Below are 16567 nucleotides of genomic sequence, written 5' to 3'. Positions count from 1 at the left end.
TTTCAACCCTGATCTTCTAGTGTGTATGGTAACACCCATTGTTTCATGTTCTCTATGTATATAAATCTCCCCACTGTATTTTCCACTGAATGCATCCAATGAAGTGAGCTGTAGCTCACGAAAGCTTGTGCGCAAATAAATTTGTTAGTCCCTAAGGTGCCACAAGTCCTCCTTTTCTTTTTACAATAATTAACAAACTTGCAGGACAAATCTTTTTGACAAGCCCTAATGCCTTTCAACAGCTCCTGCACAACAAGGTTGTCTCCCCCACTGCTGCTGGACTGAGTTCTGTGAGGCTGCAGCATGTAAAGCAATGGGGATTAGTTAATGTGAGGAGGGGGAATGTGACATTCAGTGTAGATGTTCTCCTGTTTCCTCATCCAACCAGGGCTCATTTCCTCACGGGGTGACTGGGAGATGACTGTATGGTGGAGAGAAAGCTACTGTTGCCCAGCTGCACAAACACCACCATGTCTTTTCCCACGTGTTTGCGCCTTTCTGCACTGCGCACTGGGGAGGGGGTGGGGGGCAGAATGAGCTTTCATTTTAACTAAGTCTCCTGTAGATGAAATAAAAGCCATGGACTCAGAAATTAGCTATTACTAAGACGTACTAGCCAGCAAAATCTCATACCTATCAACACATGGCTTTCATAATTGTATCTTTAACCACCAAAAATGAGCCTGCCGATAGGCTATTTTATTCCTTGGAGGCAATGACTTTCAGAAAGGTACACAGTGCTGAGATGCCAGTTTGAAAACCTGGGCTCAGCTGAGATCTCTGAATCTGAAAACCTGTGACTGATGTAGGGAGAGGGTCAGAGCGCTGGCAACTGACATAGCAGCCAACCAACCTTCTATACAAAAGCAAGATGCAGTCCTGGTGACTGTAAAAGTGTATGGGTGAACAAGGGCAAATGATTCCCTTTCAGTAGGTACAAATGGAAACATGACTTACTCTGGTGGTCTTGATTTTATTGCCAGTTGCACACATCCATCCAGAATTATCAGGTAATGTCTTGCATTCTTCTCCCTCTAGGCAGGGCTCCATTTCACACCACCATTTCCCAATCACTATAGAAGCTAAAAAGAAAAAGATAACATTTACAACTTCATCTTGATAAATCATAATGAAAAGTTTGATTGAATGAAACAACAACTCAAACCTCCATTTCCCATTAAAAGCCCTGAAAATTAAATGTTGTTGCAAAGATCTCATCAAGTAGTTACTTATATTGCATGTCATTCTAACATGGGACACTTTTCGTGATAAGGTATTGTTTGGCATAGCCTCATTCTATATCATAGAATCATAGAATCATAGAATATCAGGGTTGGAAGGGACCTCAGGAGGTCATCTAGTCCAACCCCCTGCTCAAAGCAGGACCTATCCCCAATCAAATCATCCGAGCCAGGGCTTTGTCAAGCCTGACCTTAAAAACTTCTAAGGAAGGAGATATCTGTCCTGTTCTATTGTTACTATACTTTCCAGGACTGTGACCAATAGGGTGATGTGAAAAGAAATTGCCCTTCATAGAAGACATCTAGCACTCCACTTATTATTTCAGATAGCAGCTCTCCTAGGCCAGTATGTGCTCCTTGTATTTTCAATGTATTTAGTAAAGCTGGGCAGGAACTGGATTTTCTCCTTCTGCAACGGAACTAAACCAATCATTTCTAAATTCCCTGGGAAACAAAATTTAAAAACTAAAAATACCAGAAGGGGACATTTTGAAAATGTCAGAAAGGGACACTTCAACATTAACAAAAATGTTTCATTCCTTTTCTCCCCCCCGCCCCCCACAAAAGTTTCATGAAAATCCACACATTTTTCAAAACTTTTTGGCATAAACAGAATTTTCCACTGAAAATCTGTTTCGATGAAAGTTTTCTGACTGGATCTAGTGTTTAGCAGTTATCAGCATTTCTATAAAAATGTAGTTCATTAAGTAGAAAATGCAACTGCAGTGGATAAACGTACAGAACTTTTACGCCATCTCAATAAATATAATCTAGTTGGTGTATTTACCTATAATCCTTCATATCCAGCCAATTTATGCTACCATCAATATTTCCCAGCATTGACCAGATTGTACTGCAAAGATATAGAGAACCAGAACTATCACAAGTTTCAGAGTAACAGCCGTGTTAGTCTGTATTCGTAAAAAGAAAAGGAGTACTTGTGGCACCTTAGAGACTAACCAGTTTATTTGAGCATGAGCTTTCGTGAGCTACAGCTCACTTCATCGGATGCATAGCATATTGTGGAAACTGCAGAAGACATTATATACACACAGAGACCATGAAACAAAACTTCCTCCCACCTCACTCCCCCGCTGGCAACAGCTTATCTAAAGTGATCATCAAGTAGAGCCATTTCCAGCACAAATCCAGGTTTTCTCACCCTTTCCCCCCCGCCCCCACACACATACAAACTCACTCTCCTGCTGGCAACAGCCCATCCCCCTATCTATCACAATCACAATTGTCTCAGTGCTGTAGCCGTATTGGTTTGTATTGGAACTACCAGCTGCTAATGACACCGATCCATGTATCCCATCTTTCTGTCGTATGTCCCAAGCGACCCACAGACTCAGTACAGACCCTTGTTCAGCTCCCATGTCTTGACAGCAAGAAACACTCGCACCTTGTGCCTTATCCCTTCCCCCGCAGTCCAGAAATAACGTTGTATAAATGTAACCATTTCATTGGCTCCTCTACCCACCAAACGTGTAGTGAATGAAACACCCCATGGCTCTGTAACACTCTGAAATGATTCAGAACATCACAATAGAAGGCAAGTGGATAGTGGGCAGCATTATGGGGTCAGAGTATGTTTGTGGAAACAGAACTACGAATTTCCTGACATTCAAATATTTATTTTAGTAACTTGAACCTTAACTTTGAATTTCCAAACATTTATCATTTTAATAACTACAGTGTTCTAATCATATAGTTTGACTATAACTAATCTTAATGAAGTTTTGTTTTGTTTTTTTTTGCCTGGGAATTGGTCTCTGTCTATAACCTTAATTGTATCTTAATGGCATTTTTGTCTGGGGATTTTGACAACATTTAGCTGACTTTGCAATTTCCAGCTAGTTGTTGCACGAGTTGCTCTATCTTTGGTTTGTTTCCCCTGATGCTTAACTATCAAACCTTCTCAGGTGATGTAAGGGTATTTAACCCATTGGTATCTCCTATGATATCAGCTTCAATATTTAGGCCCGTATCAGCGTATAGCCTATGTTTAAAGTGTAAGGCTATCTTGTGTCCCATGTTCATACCTTGGGGAACACTCAGAGCATATGGATCAAAGTACACCTTGCAGTCTTGTATTTCACACATTGATCCCTTTCTTATTTAGCTGTGTCATATAATTGGGGGCTGCAAAATACGGAGTCCTGTTTTGAAATATCTGAATGCAAGTCTGCTTTGTTTAACGGAGTACTGCAAAGCTACATCTCTGTATCTTTAAGTGGGCAAACCACTTAAAAAAAAATCACAGGCCAAAACCTCAACCCGAATGTCAAAGAGAACCAAATGTAAACCCTTATCAGACACAGAAGTGTTTAGATAACTATCCCTTCCCCTCTAGCTGGCCCCTACCACAGTCTCCTACCTCTGAAGATCACTGAGCTGGAGAGCTTGGGGCCAAGCCAACCCTGTCTACAGAATGGGGGAGGCGGGATCAGGCAATTTACAATAGAGAACAGAAGGGAGCTGCAGTAAGGACGAAGCCCAGGGGGCAATAGGGAGACTGCAGAGAGTGTGAGAGAGAGGCTCCCACAGGGAAGATCCTAACTTAAGACCAGGGGAATTGCTCCAACTAGGAAGGACTGGGCGTAACCTGCTAAGGCAGGAAGGACTGACCAGACCTGGGGCGTTTGGGCTGTACCCAGCTGTAGAGAAGACTTTTGCACTTTAAGTTAATAAATCAGACCTTAAGGAGGGCTGTTGTGATTGGACTGAAAGAACCCTGAGTGGAGTTTATTTGGGGATCCAAGAAGGGAAACTGAAGTGGCAGGCTGTGTGCAGTGTTGCCGTACGGACACCAAGGGGTGCTGTGAGGCGGCCACTCATCTGCCATCTCAATACGTTGTGCCTGTATATTGGACTAGCTGGGTCGTCTTATTTTATAGAAGATTCCGAGGCTGGAAGAGCGGGGTGGCTGTGGGGAGAGGGTTAATGCCATGCACTTCTGACCCAGAGAAAAATCAAGAGCGTGCCAGATTTGACTAGAGCATCAGGGAGATGACAGACCTGAGACCCACCCACACCAGGAGATGAGGAGGGAGCTGGAGAATTTGAGTGACTGTACAAGTAAGGGAAAAGATGCCGGAGGCTTAAAGGATATGTTAGTGGAAGGGGAAAGTGATTTAGGGCCAAAAGAAGGTTAGGGTGGTGTCAACAGCATGGGAGAAATATCTGGTTGGGCTGGAGGGGTGGAGACAGCTGGAACACATTTAAAACAGTGGACATGAGAGAGAGAGAGAGAGAGACTTCAAAAGGTTTGAATGAATTTTGATTTGCATTCTTTCCCCCTCCCGCCCCCCCGCTTTTTAAGGGGTGGGACTATCTTACCCAATTCTTCTGAAATTCACTCATCGCTGTATACTCATTGTATACTTAAATGTGCAAGTCACATTGCTCTAGCAGACCTGATGTGTGGATCCTCCGGGTCCACCTACCCTACTGACATTGCTGCTCCAGTTCTAAATCACCAGGAGTGAAAAAAAACACTCTGATCTTAGCTCCAGGGGGGGAAATTGCCTTTTCCTAGCACCATTCCAATTTAGTATTTTGTCACTGGTTTCCCAGTCAAGTGCATGACAAATGAACTACTGCCAGCAGGGTCAGCCTTCCGTAACTTTGCATTCCCCTGACAGCCACACACCTAATTCCCTGTCCTTGTTAATGCTCCCAGGCCTTTCTGATCCTACTTACTTTGCTGCAGACTAACCAACAGCAAGTATATGTGTGTGTGCACATGCGTGTGCATCTGCACAAATACACTTGAAAAAGAATATCAGGATCTCCAAGGCAAAGAGGCTGCCTGAGGAATAAAAATGATTTTGAAATGACTGTAACAGATTTAATGAATCCAAGAAAAATTATGTGACTTTCCCCACGGATAAGCTGATTTCTATACAAAGCTGCTCATGACCCCTGCAAAACAATAGTGCTGGTTAATACTGCCCATGGTAATGCCATGAAATGATCAACATACGAATTTGTCTGACTCTTCCTGCGTGATTTTTCTTAAAAATGCCTCCTGGGCAGACTGCCCTCGGAAAGGTAGAGGTTAGTGTCACCAACAACCACTGGAGGCTCTGGATTCTCTCCCGATGAAACCCTGGGGCCAAGAGCCGCAGATGCTGACACATCACAGCTGTTCCTGCCCCCTCCCCACCAACTGGGAATCTGATTGGAGAGCTCTGCCTGTAACAGAGGGCACATCCCAGTTGGTTCAGACCTAGTGCCAGGGCCAGGAGCAGACCGTCAGACCTTTCCTGGGGGGAAGGGTTTTTTTTTGTTCATCTGCCACTCACCAATGGCTCTCACTACACCCCTCTCCTGCATTGTAGCATGTGTCCTCCACCTCCTTCTTCCCATTGGCACCATCTCTCCTTCCTGGTTACTCACGCCACTCTACAGTTCCCACCAGTTCTGCCTGCTCCTCTTCCCCTCTCCACCCTGATCTCCCCTGGCCAGCACACAGCTAGGTGCCATGCCTACATCCTCCTCCCCACCTCTGGGGACATTTGCCCCAACCCTGACCCCGGCTCCATCCCCACCCTCTCTACCTCCCCCACCCATCTCCATCCTTTCCCTGCCACCATTCCTAACCTATCCTCCTCCTTCCCCCTCCTCTTCTCTTGCTATCTCTGGAATGCACACTCTGGGCATGTCTACACTTATCTCCGGAGCAATCGATCCAGCAGGGGTGAATTTATTGCGACTAGTGAAGACGCGATAACTCGACCTCCGAGCGCTTTCCCATCAACTCTCGTACTCCACTGGAGCCAGAAGCGGAGGAGGAGTTGACGGGGGGAGCATCAGCAGTCGACTTACCGCAGTGAAGACACCACGGTAAGTAGATCTAAGTACGTCTACTTCAGCTATGTTATTCACGTAGCTGCAGTTGCGTAACTTAGATCGATTTCCACCCCCCCACTGTAAACCAGGCCTCTGTCTTTAAAAAGATTACAGCTATCCATGACCTATTCCTGTGTTATTCTCTCCAACTCCTGTCTCGCACAGAGACCCAGATGCCTTCATCTGACATGGAAGAAAGGCAGAAGACCATGAATGTTGTTTAGTTAGGCTGCAACTTTATTCACTTATTATGTCTGGGAGTACCCAGCAACTGATTGCACAGTGCGGGGAGGAAGAGATCAGCTCCCTGCTGATCCAGATGTAGGAGCCCCAAGCCCTATTCCTCAGCTACCTTAAAGAGATCCAGGAAAAGGAGGGAGGTCGGCTCTCCGCTGATGAGACATACAAGCCTCAACCCCCATAATCATGTTCCATAAGGGATGGTTTCCTTCACATCCTTTCCCAGTCCAGCTTATCTGATAATCATATCCGGCCTATGCCGAGTACCTGCACTGGACATCTGCCATAAGGAGGCACCAGCAAAATGCCTGACTGCCTCCCCCATGTCCCTGCCAGGATCTGATCCTGGTAAAGAGGTCCTCCATGTGGCTGCACGCAGTATAAATACCCCTCCCACTCTTCCAGTCAGCAGGGAGGGCAATGCAATGACCTTGATCTGGGCCCACCTGCATCTGCCCTGCCTGTCTATCCCTGTAAGCTTTCCCTCTTCTCTCCCTTGTTGCAAGGGAGCCCTTAAGGGGTCAATGCCACATTTCTTTCAGCTAGCCAGACAAAGACCCACTTGTATCAAGGTTGCAGTGTGCACATTTTAGCATAAATGTTCACTTGTGATGGTCACAGAATGCAATTGCAAACAGAAGCATATCAGCCCAGAGGAGGTACTTGTACCTTTCTAATGGACTGTTTAGCAATGGTGTTACCACTGGAAACCAGCCGAGGCTTTCATATGCTGACCTCATCCATCGGACTAACGCACAACAGCGTTCCAGGAATGACTCACTTGCTACATCCCATTGTTTCATGGTCTTTGTGTATATAAAATCTCCCCACTACATTTTCCACTGTATGCATCCAATGAAGTGAGCTGTAGCTCACAAAAGCTTATGCTCTAATAAATTTGTTAGTCTCTAAGGTTCCACAAGTCCTCCTTTTCTTTTTACAGATACAGATTAACACGGCTGCTACTCTGAAACCTTGCTACATCTATTTGCCTAAAATGTCACAAAGGAGTCTCAGAAACTGCAACACAAGTACAAAATGTTGCCAAAGTAGAGCTACCCTCTGTAGAATCACCTCCCCATCCAAATACGAAAGATATTTCCTAATGATGAGCCTTGCAGCATCTTTCTGTGGTGTAATGTGTACTGTAAGTTGTCCGAACAGTTGGCTCAAGAGTTAATATAACTGCTCATGGATTCCCATTGAGCTCTGATCAATTTTGTAAAGCACCAAGCTCTGTAGTCTTCCTTATGAAGTATTTAGCGATGTGGCAAGCAAGCTTGAACGAGAGATCTGAAAACCAGGTGGCCATTTTTCCTAGTTTTGCTTCTTTATTCAGTGTGCTAATGGACAATATCTTGGAAGCCTGTCAGCAATGAAGGGCGGGGTCTGAAGTGATCTTTGGCATTTCAGAGTCACTTCCTGTGGCAAACGTTACCCACAGCTGTACCCTGAAACCATGAGTTACAAGGCAGTCGCAGAAACTTGTTCCAAGGATTGGGGAGAAGCCGAACTCTCATGGATCTACTGCTCCATAGGGGAGTGGAAATCTTTAGGCAGAAGACCCAGAAAAGAAGGGAACTTGCCTGACATCAGGCCCAGCGTACCTTACAGTGACGGTCGAAAACTTTTTGTAAATCTGAAACACTGGAAAAGTTACCATCAAGAGACGTTAAAAAAAATTGGATTTCAAACATTCCACTTGAGCAGAGTTTTCCAAAGTCTGGTTGGGCATTTTCTAAATTAAAAAAACCCCAAAGGGGGTGTGTTCAGTTTGGGAAGGTCCATCTGGTTTAAAATATGGTGCTGGGCCTGATTTTAGGCCGCAATTCCCCTCTGAAGTATGGTGGAGAGGCTCTGAGATTGGAAAGTGGGTAGGGTCCATGAAGGGGAATAGAAAGTACCATCCCACTGCCTCCAAGCCTCTTCTGCATTACATGAGCTGTGCTGCTCCACATGGGCAGCGTACGTGGCTAAAGTGGAAAAGGCTCGGGACTAACAACTGAACCCATCCCGGTCCTTTCTCAGTGTAAGTTACAACGCAAAAACCTTGTGAGTGGCTGCTAACCTGAGCAGTCATAGCTCAGCCCTACATTGCTTGTTTAAGATGTAAAGAGAAGGTATGAGCTGGCATAGCGACCATGCAAGGTAGAAAGGCAGGGAGAAGACTCATGCTGCAAGGCAGCAGAGACATGCTGAGATCCATGGGAAATGGTCCTACATTTTCTGTTGATTTCTGGCTCCTGCTAGTGCTGCCAGCCTTGCGGCCATGTCACAGCAAGGGACAAAGTTCCCCTTCTGGGTCATTTTAACGCAGGAAAGGGAAACCTAAAAGGTTTGAAAATGGGCTGTTTTCTTGGCTGACATTATTTATGGAGCTGGTTTTCCACGGAGGTTGGAAAATTTCACAAGCCTGAGAAGGCACAGTGCCCTCTCGCAGGTACCGTGCAAGGTTTCTGCAAATTGGAATGAGAACCATGCAATGAGAACCATGGCGGGGAGATCCCAAGAGACCATGATGGTGAGTTCATGCATCTATGAAAAGACCAAAACTAGCATAATCATGTTCCACTTACAAATTATACCCTTATTCAAGGAATCTTTCAAGTTCACTAAAACTTAACAGGCATTTGGGAAATGATCCAAGAATAACAATAGACATATCATTGTTAGATAGGAACATAGGAACTGCCAGACTGGATTAGACCCATCATCCCTCTAGGCCAGTATCCGGTCTCTGACAGTGGCCAACTTCAGAGGAAGGTGCAGGAAACCCTGCAGCAAGGATAATCTGCCTCATGTGAAAGTCTTGTCCTAACCCCTAATAGTTAGAGATTCTTAAGGCCTGAAGCATGAGGTTTTATATCCTTTCCAGAACTCTTCTTTTAGCAATAAATATTGCAGCTAGGCTTTGAAGGATTAGAGTGTATCAGTAAACGTTGATTTCACTGTGTACACGCAAACTGACAAAAACATTTCCATCCTTAATAATCAAAATATATACATAGGCAAAGGCTATGTCTACATAATTTTCTACAACTGTGAAAATTTAAATGAATAAAAAATTAAAAATTGCTTAAAAATAAACATCAATATTGTCTGTCAAAATTATATAAAAATTGAATTCTGTCAAGCCTAATTATGACTCTGGATAGTTTTGTTATCCAAATAAATATCTATCGCCTCTTCGACTCTTGCTAGTTCCTCGTTTGCAGCCTGCAGAGAAATCTTGTGGAAGAGAGTGCTACAATCTGACACTGCACTGTATGGAAAAGTATTCCTTTCGGTCAGGTTTTCAATTTGCCACCTTTCAGTTCCAGTGAAAGTCCCCTGTTCTTTATCACCACGTATTCTGGGGAGGATTGCCACTCGTTTACATTTGACTTAATTTCCAAGTTATAGTCCTGCATCTCAGTTCAAAGAGGCAGGTGAAAGTTTTCCAGCGAACCGTGGAGTTTTACTAGTTACCTTGACTGGGGTTTGGTACATTCTTCAGAACAAATGACCCAGGAAACAGAATTTAGTTTCACACAGCATAGGCTGTTAAAGTGCTTGTGTGTGAGAGAGAAAACTGGTAAGAGGAAGCTGCTTGTTCCCTAGGAAGGTCCACCATCCAGGCCTCATGGTGCTGGAGAACCACAGCTTTTCTGATGTATTAACTGTTAATTTTAGGATTCCAGTGACAAAATCATGTTTTAACCTTACTCAGTCACCAGACAGAATAACATCATGGAGCTTGGATGTTCAGATCACGCTGACTTAGAAGCTCACAACAAACCCTCCAATATGGTGTTCCTTGTGTTGTCAACATCTGGGGAATGCATGAAAAACATCTGGGCTCAATGCAAGACTGATTTTACGGTGCCAGCAGCCCTCAGCTATTGATGGTGTGGAGAGAAATCAGGTCCGTGGAAAAAAGAGGTTTGGCTGTTATATCTTTCCTGTCTCTTGTGAGCCTAAGTCAAAAATTGTTGTTGTTTTCAAGAAAGCTAATTTTTTAATGGAAAGTTTAAAATATAATAATCTACTTAATAGAGGACAAACAAGACACAGCCAAGTGGTCAGAGCATCAGCAGTATCCTTCTATAGTGTATGAAGGACTGTGTTGAGCTAGGATACAATGCAAAGATTCAAGGAGCATGACAATTATTGAAAGTAATCTTATCTCTGTTTACATAGCTCTGTTACATTTAAACACATATGGTTTACCTGAAAGACTAAAATGGCTGCAAGGATCTGCCTGTACTTGCTCTGAACTCAGTGGGTTGCCAGGGTTCATGCGAACCTTTTTGTTTTGCTTTGCATGCCGGGACTGGGTTTTTTTGTTCTGCATTTGTACGGCACCTAGAACAATGGGGTCCTGATCTTGACTGGGGATGCTAGCCGCTACTGGAATAGAAATAATATTTCCACTTTGAATTTCAGGATCAAATAAAAATCCCCAAGTCACCGTAAAACTGTTGAAAACACCAAAATTTGCCCAATTTGATGGCAAAACCATGTGAACATATCAAGTTTCTCATCATTTCCAGCCAAAAGCCTAAATCCAACCAGACTCGGGGCATATTTAGCAAAAGATTCACAATCCTTTTGTTGAAAATGACTGGTGTTTCGCTTTGTAACAAAACCCAAGCTGTGTGAGTCTTCTCTTGTTTCAATATTTTATTACAAAAGTTTCTTACAGCTCCAGGTCTGGCATTAAACTGGGGGCCAGCTTGTGTTATTGAGTAGCCGGTTGCCATGCACATATCAAGAAGTCATGGGCACAAGTACTCAGATTTATTCCTGCTAGTGAACGGTGGATGTAAAATTACAGACACAAATTTTGCAGATGCAATTTCCCTTTGACCTCCCTGTTCCCCAGCTTATGAAATGTCTATAACAATATTTAAGTCACAGCATATTATGAGATATAATTAATGTTTGCAAGGCATGAAAAAAAGAGCCTAACAGAAATGCAAAGTATTGCTAAGTCTTTTGGCCACTCTTTATAACTGTTTTGAGAGGACAAACTATATACCAAGGCATTATTTCCAGTAAAACTGCAGGAGCAATCCACATCCTTTTGGCTTTGATAAATATACATATTTTGTTTTCACACAAGAAAGAGAAGTATTACTATAAACCTCCTCCTGATTGCAGGTATGAAGTTACTCCAGGAATCACCAGGCAGAGAGTTAGGTTGCAAACCCTTTCTGGCAATGTTTGCAATAATGGAAAAGTTGTAGAGTAAGTGTAAGGCATTCTATTTTAATCTAGTTCCCACTAGAGAAGATTGATATAAATAACATTTAAATAGAGAACACATTTCAGATGCCAGCAGTGAAAAAGACTTTGTCAGCCTAATGAAAAGATATCAATTTTCTCCACTTTATTCAATAAATTGAGAGTCATTTTCTAAATGGATTGGATTAAAGGAAAGTTCAAACTCCCAGTGAGAGACTCTCTCCACTGATGGAGACTTTAGTCAAGGGAAATAGCACAGGGCTAGATTAAAACCTTTCAGGCAGTTTCAGATCTATAAAAATGATAGAAACCAGAACAGGAGTATCTGTAATGGTGTGCTCACCTATTCTTTAAAAAACAAAATCTCAGGAAATTGAATGAGGCACATTGTTTCTCTTCGTTCATTAGGACGTCATGGGGTGCAGAGTGAATTACAAGCCTGGGAACTTGAAACTTCTGGGAGGAGAAGACTAGAGTGAAGGGATATGGTATGGAAAGCATTAAGTATTTTACAAACAGACTGAGATGGCATTTACTCAGGGAGTTGTAAAGTAGGAGTCTGATAAGACAAAAGAATAAACATAAACCAGAAGATTTCAGGTTGACTAATGCTGTCTAACAGAAATACAAGATGTTTTCTGTTGGGAGTTCACCAAGCTAGCTGCTTTAATTCAATTTAATTCAACTTTAGAAACATTAATCCAACACTCATGCAGTTTAATACTTTGCAGTTTTTTAGAGTTATAATTTTTATACTTTTTTTCTAAGACAAAAAATACCAGATCATCATAATACACGAAGTAAAGAGGGTTAGGATAAAGTGGGGTGGGGTGGGGGGATGAGTAAGGACATACCTATTTTTGCAGTCTGCATTAATAGCCCTCTAAAAAATAAGCCCAAATTGCTTTGAACTTTTTGGGCATTCCCCTTGTGTGGAATGCCAGTTGTTCGTTAGCTGCCAGGTCAGCCATATCACTGAGCCAGGATACTTTGCAGTCTTTGATAACAGATTCCTGGTGTTACTGGAAAAGCTGATATTTTCCCATGTTTAAAATATAAGCATACCACAATCATTGATAACAATTTGGCAAGTGATATCTAAGGGCTCCTGATTGCCTTGGTTTCTGGTTTACAGTATTAGTTTAATTGTGGCAAACAATAAAAAGACATCATCATATTGTTATTTTTCTTTTATCACTTTCTAATCTTCTTTCCAATTTGCTGCTGTTGCAGAAACTTTAAGCACTGGAGCAGAATATATTGTTTTTTGTATAGGACTTTTGCTGTTTTTCATTACAGTATATTCAGCAGCAAGGTTTTTTTGAAAGCACATATTCTAAGCTTTAAGGAAGGTCTGACTAGATGGAAAAAAATACTTGATCTTCACACTTAAAGAGAAATTGATCTTCAGAGATCAACAAGGAGGTTGTTAATTCAACAACATGAAAAGAATCCCTTGTGGAAAAGCACTAAAACTGCCATATTTCAAATCAGTTGGCACAGTGCTTGCTAAGTATTTGAAAAGTGATACTTTAGTGTAGAGTAGCTATGTTACCTTCTATCAGAGAAATACAGCTCCGGAGGCAGTGTTGTCTTAATGTCAGGAGCAATGGACCGGGAGCGAGGAAATTCCGAGGTCTAATCCCAGCTCTGCTCCCGAATGGCAGTATTGCTGTAGAGAAGCCACTTAATTGCAGTTTCTCAATTTTCTATCAGTAAAAGGGGGATAATGTTACTTACCTAATTCACATGTGTTCTGACAATTAATTATTGTCTCATTGCCATGAGGACACTATTTTAGCAAATCTTCATGATACACTGTGCCACCAGTTTGAGGCCTGGTTCAGCAAAGCATTTCATAGAATCATAGAATCATAGAATATCAGGGTTGGAAGGGACCTCAGGAGGTCACCTAGTCCAACCCCCTGCTCAAAGCAGGACCGATCCCCAATTAAATCATCCCAGCCAGGGCTTTGTCAAGCCTGACCTTAAAAACTTCAAAGGAAGGAGATTCCACCACCTCCCTAGGTAACGCATTCCAGTGTTTCACCACCCTCCTAGTGAAAAAGTTTTTCCTAATATCCAACCTAAATCTCCCCCACTGCAACTTGAGACCATTACTCCTTGTTCTGTCATCTGCTACCACTGAGAACAGTCTAGAGCCATCCTCTTTGGAACCCCCTTTCAGGTAGTTTAAAGCAGCTATCAAATCCCCTCTCATTCTTCTCTTCTGTAGACTAAACATCCCCAGTTCCCTCAGCCTCTCCGCATAACTCACGTGTTCCAGTCCCCTAATCATTTTTGTTGCCCTCCGCTGGACTCTTTCCAATTTTTCCACATCCTTCTTGTAGTGTGGGGCCCAAAACTGGACACAGTACTCCAGATGAGACCTCACCAGTGTCGAATAGAGGGGAACGATCACGTCCCTCGATCTGCTGGCAATGCCCCTACTTATACATCCCAAAATGCCATTGGCCTTCTTGGCAACAAGGGCACACTGTTGACTCATATCCAGCTTCTCGTCCACTGTATTCCCTAGGTCCTTCTCTGCAGAACTGCTGCCTAGCCATTCGGTCCCTAGTCTGTAGCGGTGCATGGGATTCTTCTGTCCTAAGTGCAGGACTCTGCACTTGTCCTTGTTGAACCTCATCAGATTTCTTTGGCCCAATCCTCCAATTTGTCTAGGTCCCTCTGTATGCTATCCCTACCCTCCAGCGTATCTACCTCTCCTCCCAGTTTAGTGTCATCTGCAAACTTGCTGAGGGTGCAATCCACACCATCCTCCAGATCATTTATGAAGATATTGAACAAAACCTGCCCCAGGACTGACCCTTGGGGCACTCCACTTGATACCGGCTGCCAACTAGACATGGAGCCATTGATCACTACCCGTTGAGCCTGACAATCTAGCCAGCTTTCTATCCACCTTATAGTCCATTCATCCAGCCCATACTTCTTTAACTTGCTGGCAAGAATATTGTGGGAGACCGTGTCAAAAGCTTTGCTAAAGTCAAGGAACAACACGTCCACTGCTTTCCCTTCATCCACAGAACCAGTTATCTTGTCATAGAAGGCAATTAGATTAGTCAGGCATGACTTGCCCTTGGTGAATCCATGCTGACTGTTCCTGATCACTTTCCTCTCCTCTAAGTGCTTCAGAATTGATTCCTTGAGGACCTGCTCCATGATTTTTCCAGGGACTGAGAAAAATTTAAGCATGTGCTTAACTCCATCCCTGTTCAGCAAAGCGCCAAAGCGCGTGATTAGCTTGAAGCATATGCTTCAGTACTTTGCTGAATATGATTAGCTGCTGCATTGGAGGTTGAGTCCTAAATGGCCAGCGTGTTTGCAAAGAACTTCTGGACCGCTTATAGTTCATTTTGGGAGGGGCTGTCAGCTATAGCTCCATTGGGGAAAGGCATGGGTTTGACATTGTCTGTGAGAAATACACATTAGCCATAAAGCGAAAAACAAACCGAAAGAAAATGGGAGGGAGGGAATCTTTTCTTTTTAATTAACCTCATTTAAACAATGTCACATGACCTTTAGGACCCTGAAGGAGCCTGAAACCTTGAGTACCTCTCATGTGATACTCTTGCAGCCTCTTAGCTGGTTTAAACTGACCCATCTTGGGGCTTTGGAGATTGATGCTGGGTTTTTGAGAACACCAATTAGAAAAAAAATCCTATATTCTAACCTGACCTCAGTTTTCAAGTTGGATCAAGACCAAACGCCAATCTCAAAACCAATTTCCATTTCCTTTTTAGAAATTGCAATTTTAAAAAACACACTTTCAGGCCAGCCAGGAGGGCTTCGTTCAAAACAGGCAGCATGCTGCTAACTATGGTGTGCTTAAAGGTCCTACTAGGTTTAAGGTCCTACTTAAGGTCCTACTTGTGGGGTGTCCACGTGCACTCGAAAGAGCATATAGATGGTGCACATTTTATAAACTGGAAAATAAAACATATCTCCAGAAAGCAATAGGAAGAGAAAAGCTACTGGGAGCTAGGATCACAAGTCCCATAGATGCTTTTCAAATCCCACCCGTTGGGGTTGATTTTTCATCAAGGGACTGACCAATTTTTAGGGCACAAAGGTTTTCCAGTAATTACAGAAAAAAATCCTCAGAATGTAACTTCATCCCAGTGAAAAATGCTGTCCACCATTTTACACTTCTACATGTATATAAAAGAGTTCTCCTCCTGAAGGGTTTGAAATGTAAATCACTTAAGCACCACTGGAAAAAGGCAGCCACCTCTGGGGAGGAATGAGGACCATGTAACAGTAAACAGCAATGCTATACAGAGTCTAGGACATGCAGAGAAGAAAACTGAATTCATCTAAACCCATAGGGGGCATTTAGGAAGACAAAATAAAATTACTTAATTGGAATTTGTTGAGGCTAATACCTTACTCTTGCAAGAGGTACCATGGTATTAAACAGGCAGGGCCCTGGTTTTACAGCTCATTTCAAAAGACAATGGAAAAACTCATATCTGGTAGAACTCCACAGACTTTGATACGGTTATACCAGGGATGAGTTTAGCCCAGTTCTCCCAACAGTGTTACATCACATCCGCTGGACAGCACAGCGCTCCACCTACCACAATAAACATAGGAAACACTGATGCAGGGCTGACTGATAGGGAAGAGTATTACAATGAGAGGTACTCAAGGAAGTTTCCCACCCTTTCTGAAATGAATGCATGTTCTTCACTTCCATTAGTGCACCAACTACCCTGGGATTTAGGCACTACTTAGGTCACAGAGGTGTTCTTGGTGAGGTATCCCTTAACATCTCACAAGCTACCTTGTAGGGAATACTATAGTCATGCCACCTGGTTACAAAGGCGAATTTGTAAAGATTTTAAGGACAACCACAGTATTTTCAATATTCAGTGTTGAGTTACAGCATTTGCTGGAACTACAGCGGTGTATCAGTAGCTTTGGCTTCCAGGGTTTCATGGAAACCTTTTTTTGGGTTTTGGTTCAGGTAAGGTATG

The 16567-nt window shown here is 43.0% G+C and overlaps 1 protein-coding gene across 2 annotated transcripts in view; it reads right to left on the bottom strand.

Annotated features, from left to right (window-relative positions):
* TAFA1 (TAFA chemokine like family member 1) overlaps positions 1-16567 on the bottom strand; it is a 354937-nt gene that overhangs the window by 8577 nt on the left and 329793 nt on the right. For both annotated transcript variants that reach the window (XM_007061474.3, XM_043551799.1), the window contains one exon: positions 958-1082. In XM_007061474.3, the coding sequence (XP_007061536.2) occupies positions 958-1082 (125 nt within the window). The remainder of the gene's footprint in view (positions 1-957; positions 1083-16567) is intronic.

The sequence above is a fragment of the Chelonia mydas genome, chromosome 7, assembly GCF_015237465.2.
Source record: "Chelonia mydas isolate rCheMyd1 chromosome 7, rCheMyd1.pri.v2, whole genome shotgun sequence".
NCBI classification, from domain to species: domain Eukaryota; kingdom Metazoa; phylum Chordata; order Testudines; family Cheloniidae; genus Chelonia; species Chelonia mydas.
Note: the sequence above shows the minus strand (reverse complement) of the source record. Positions and strands in the feature narration are given on the sequence as shown.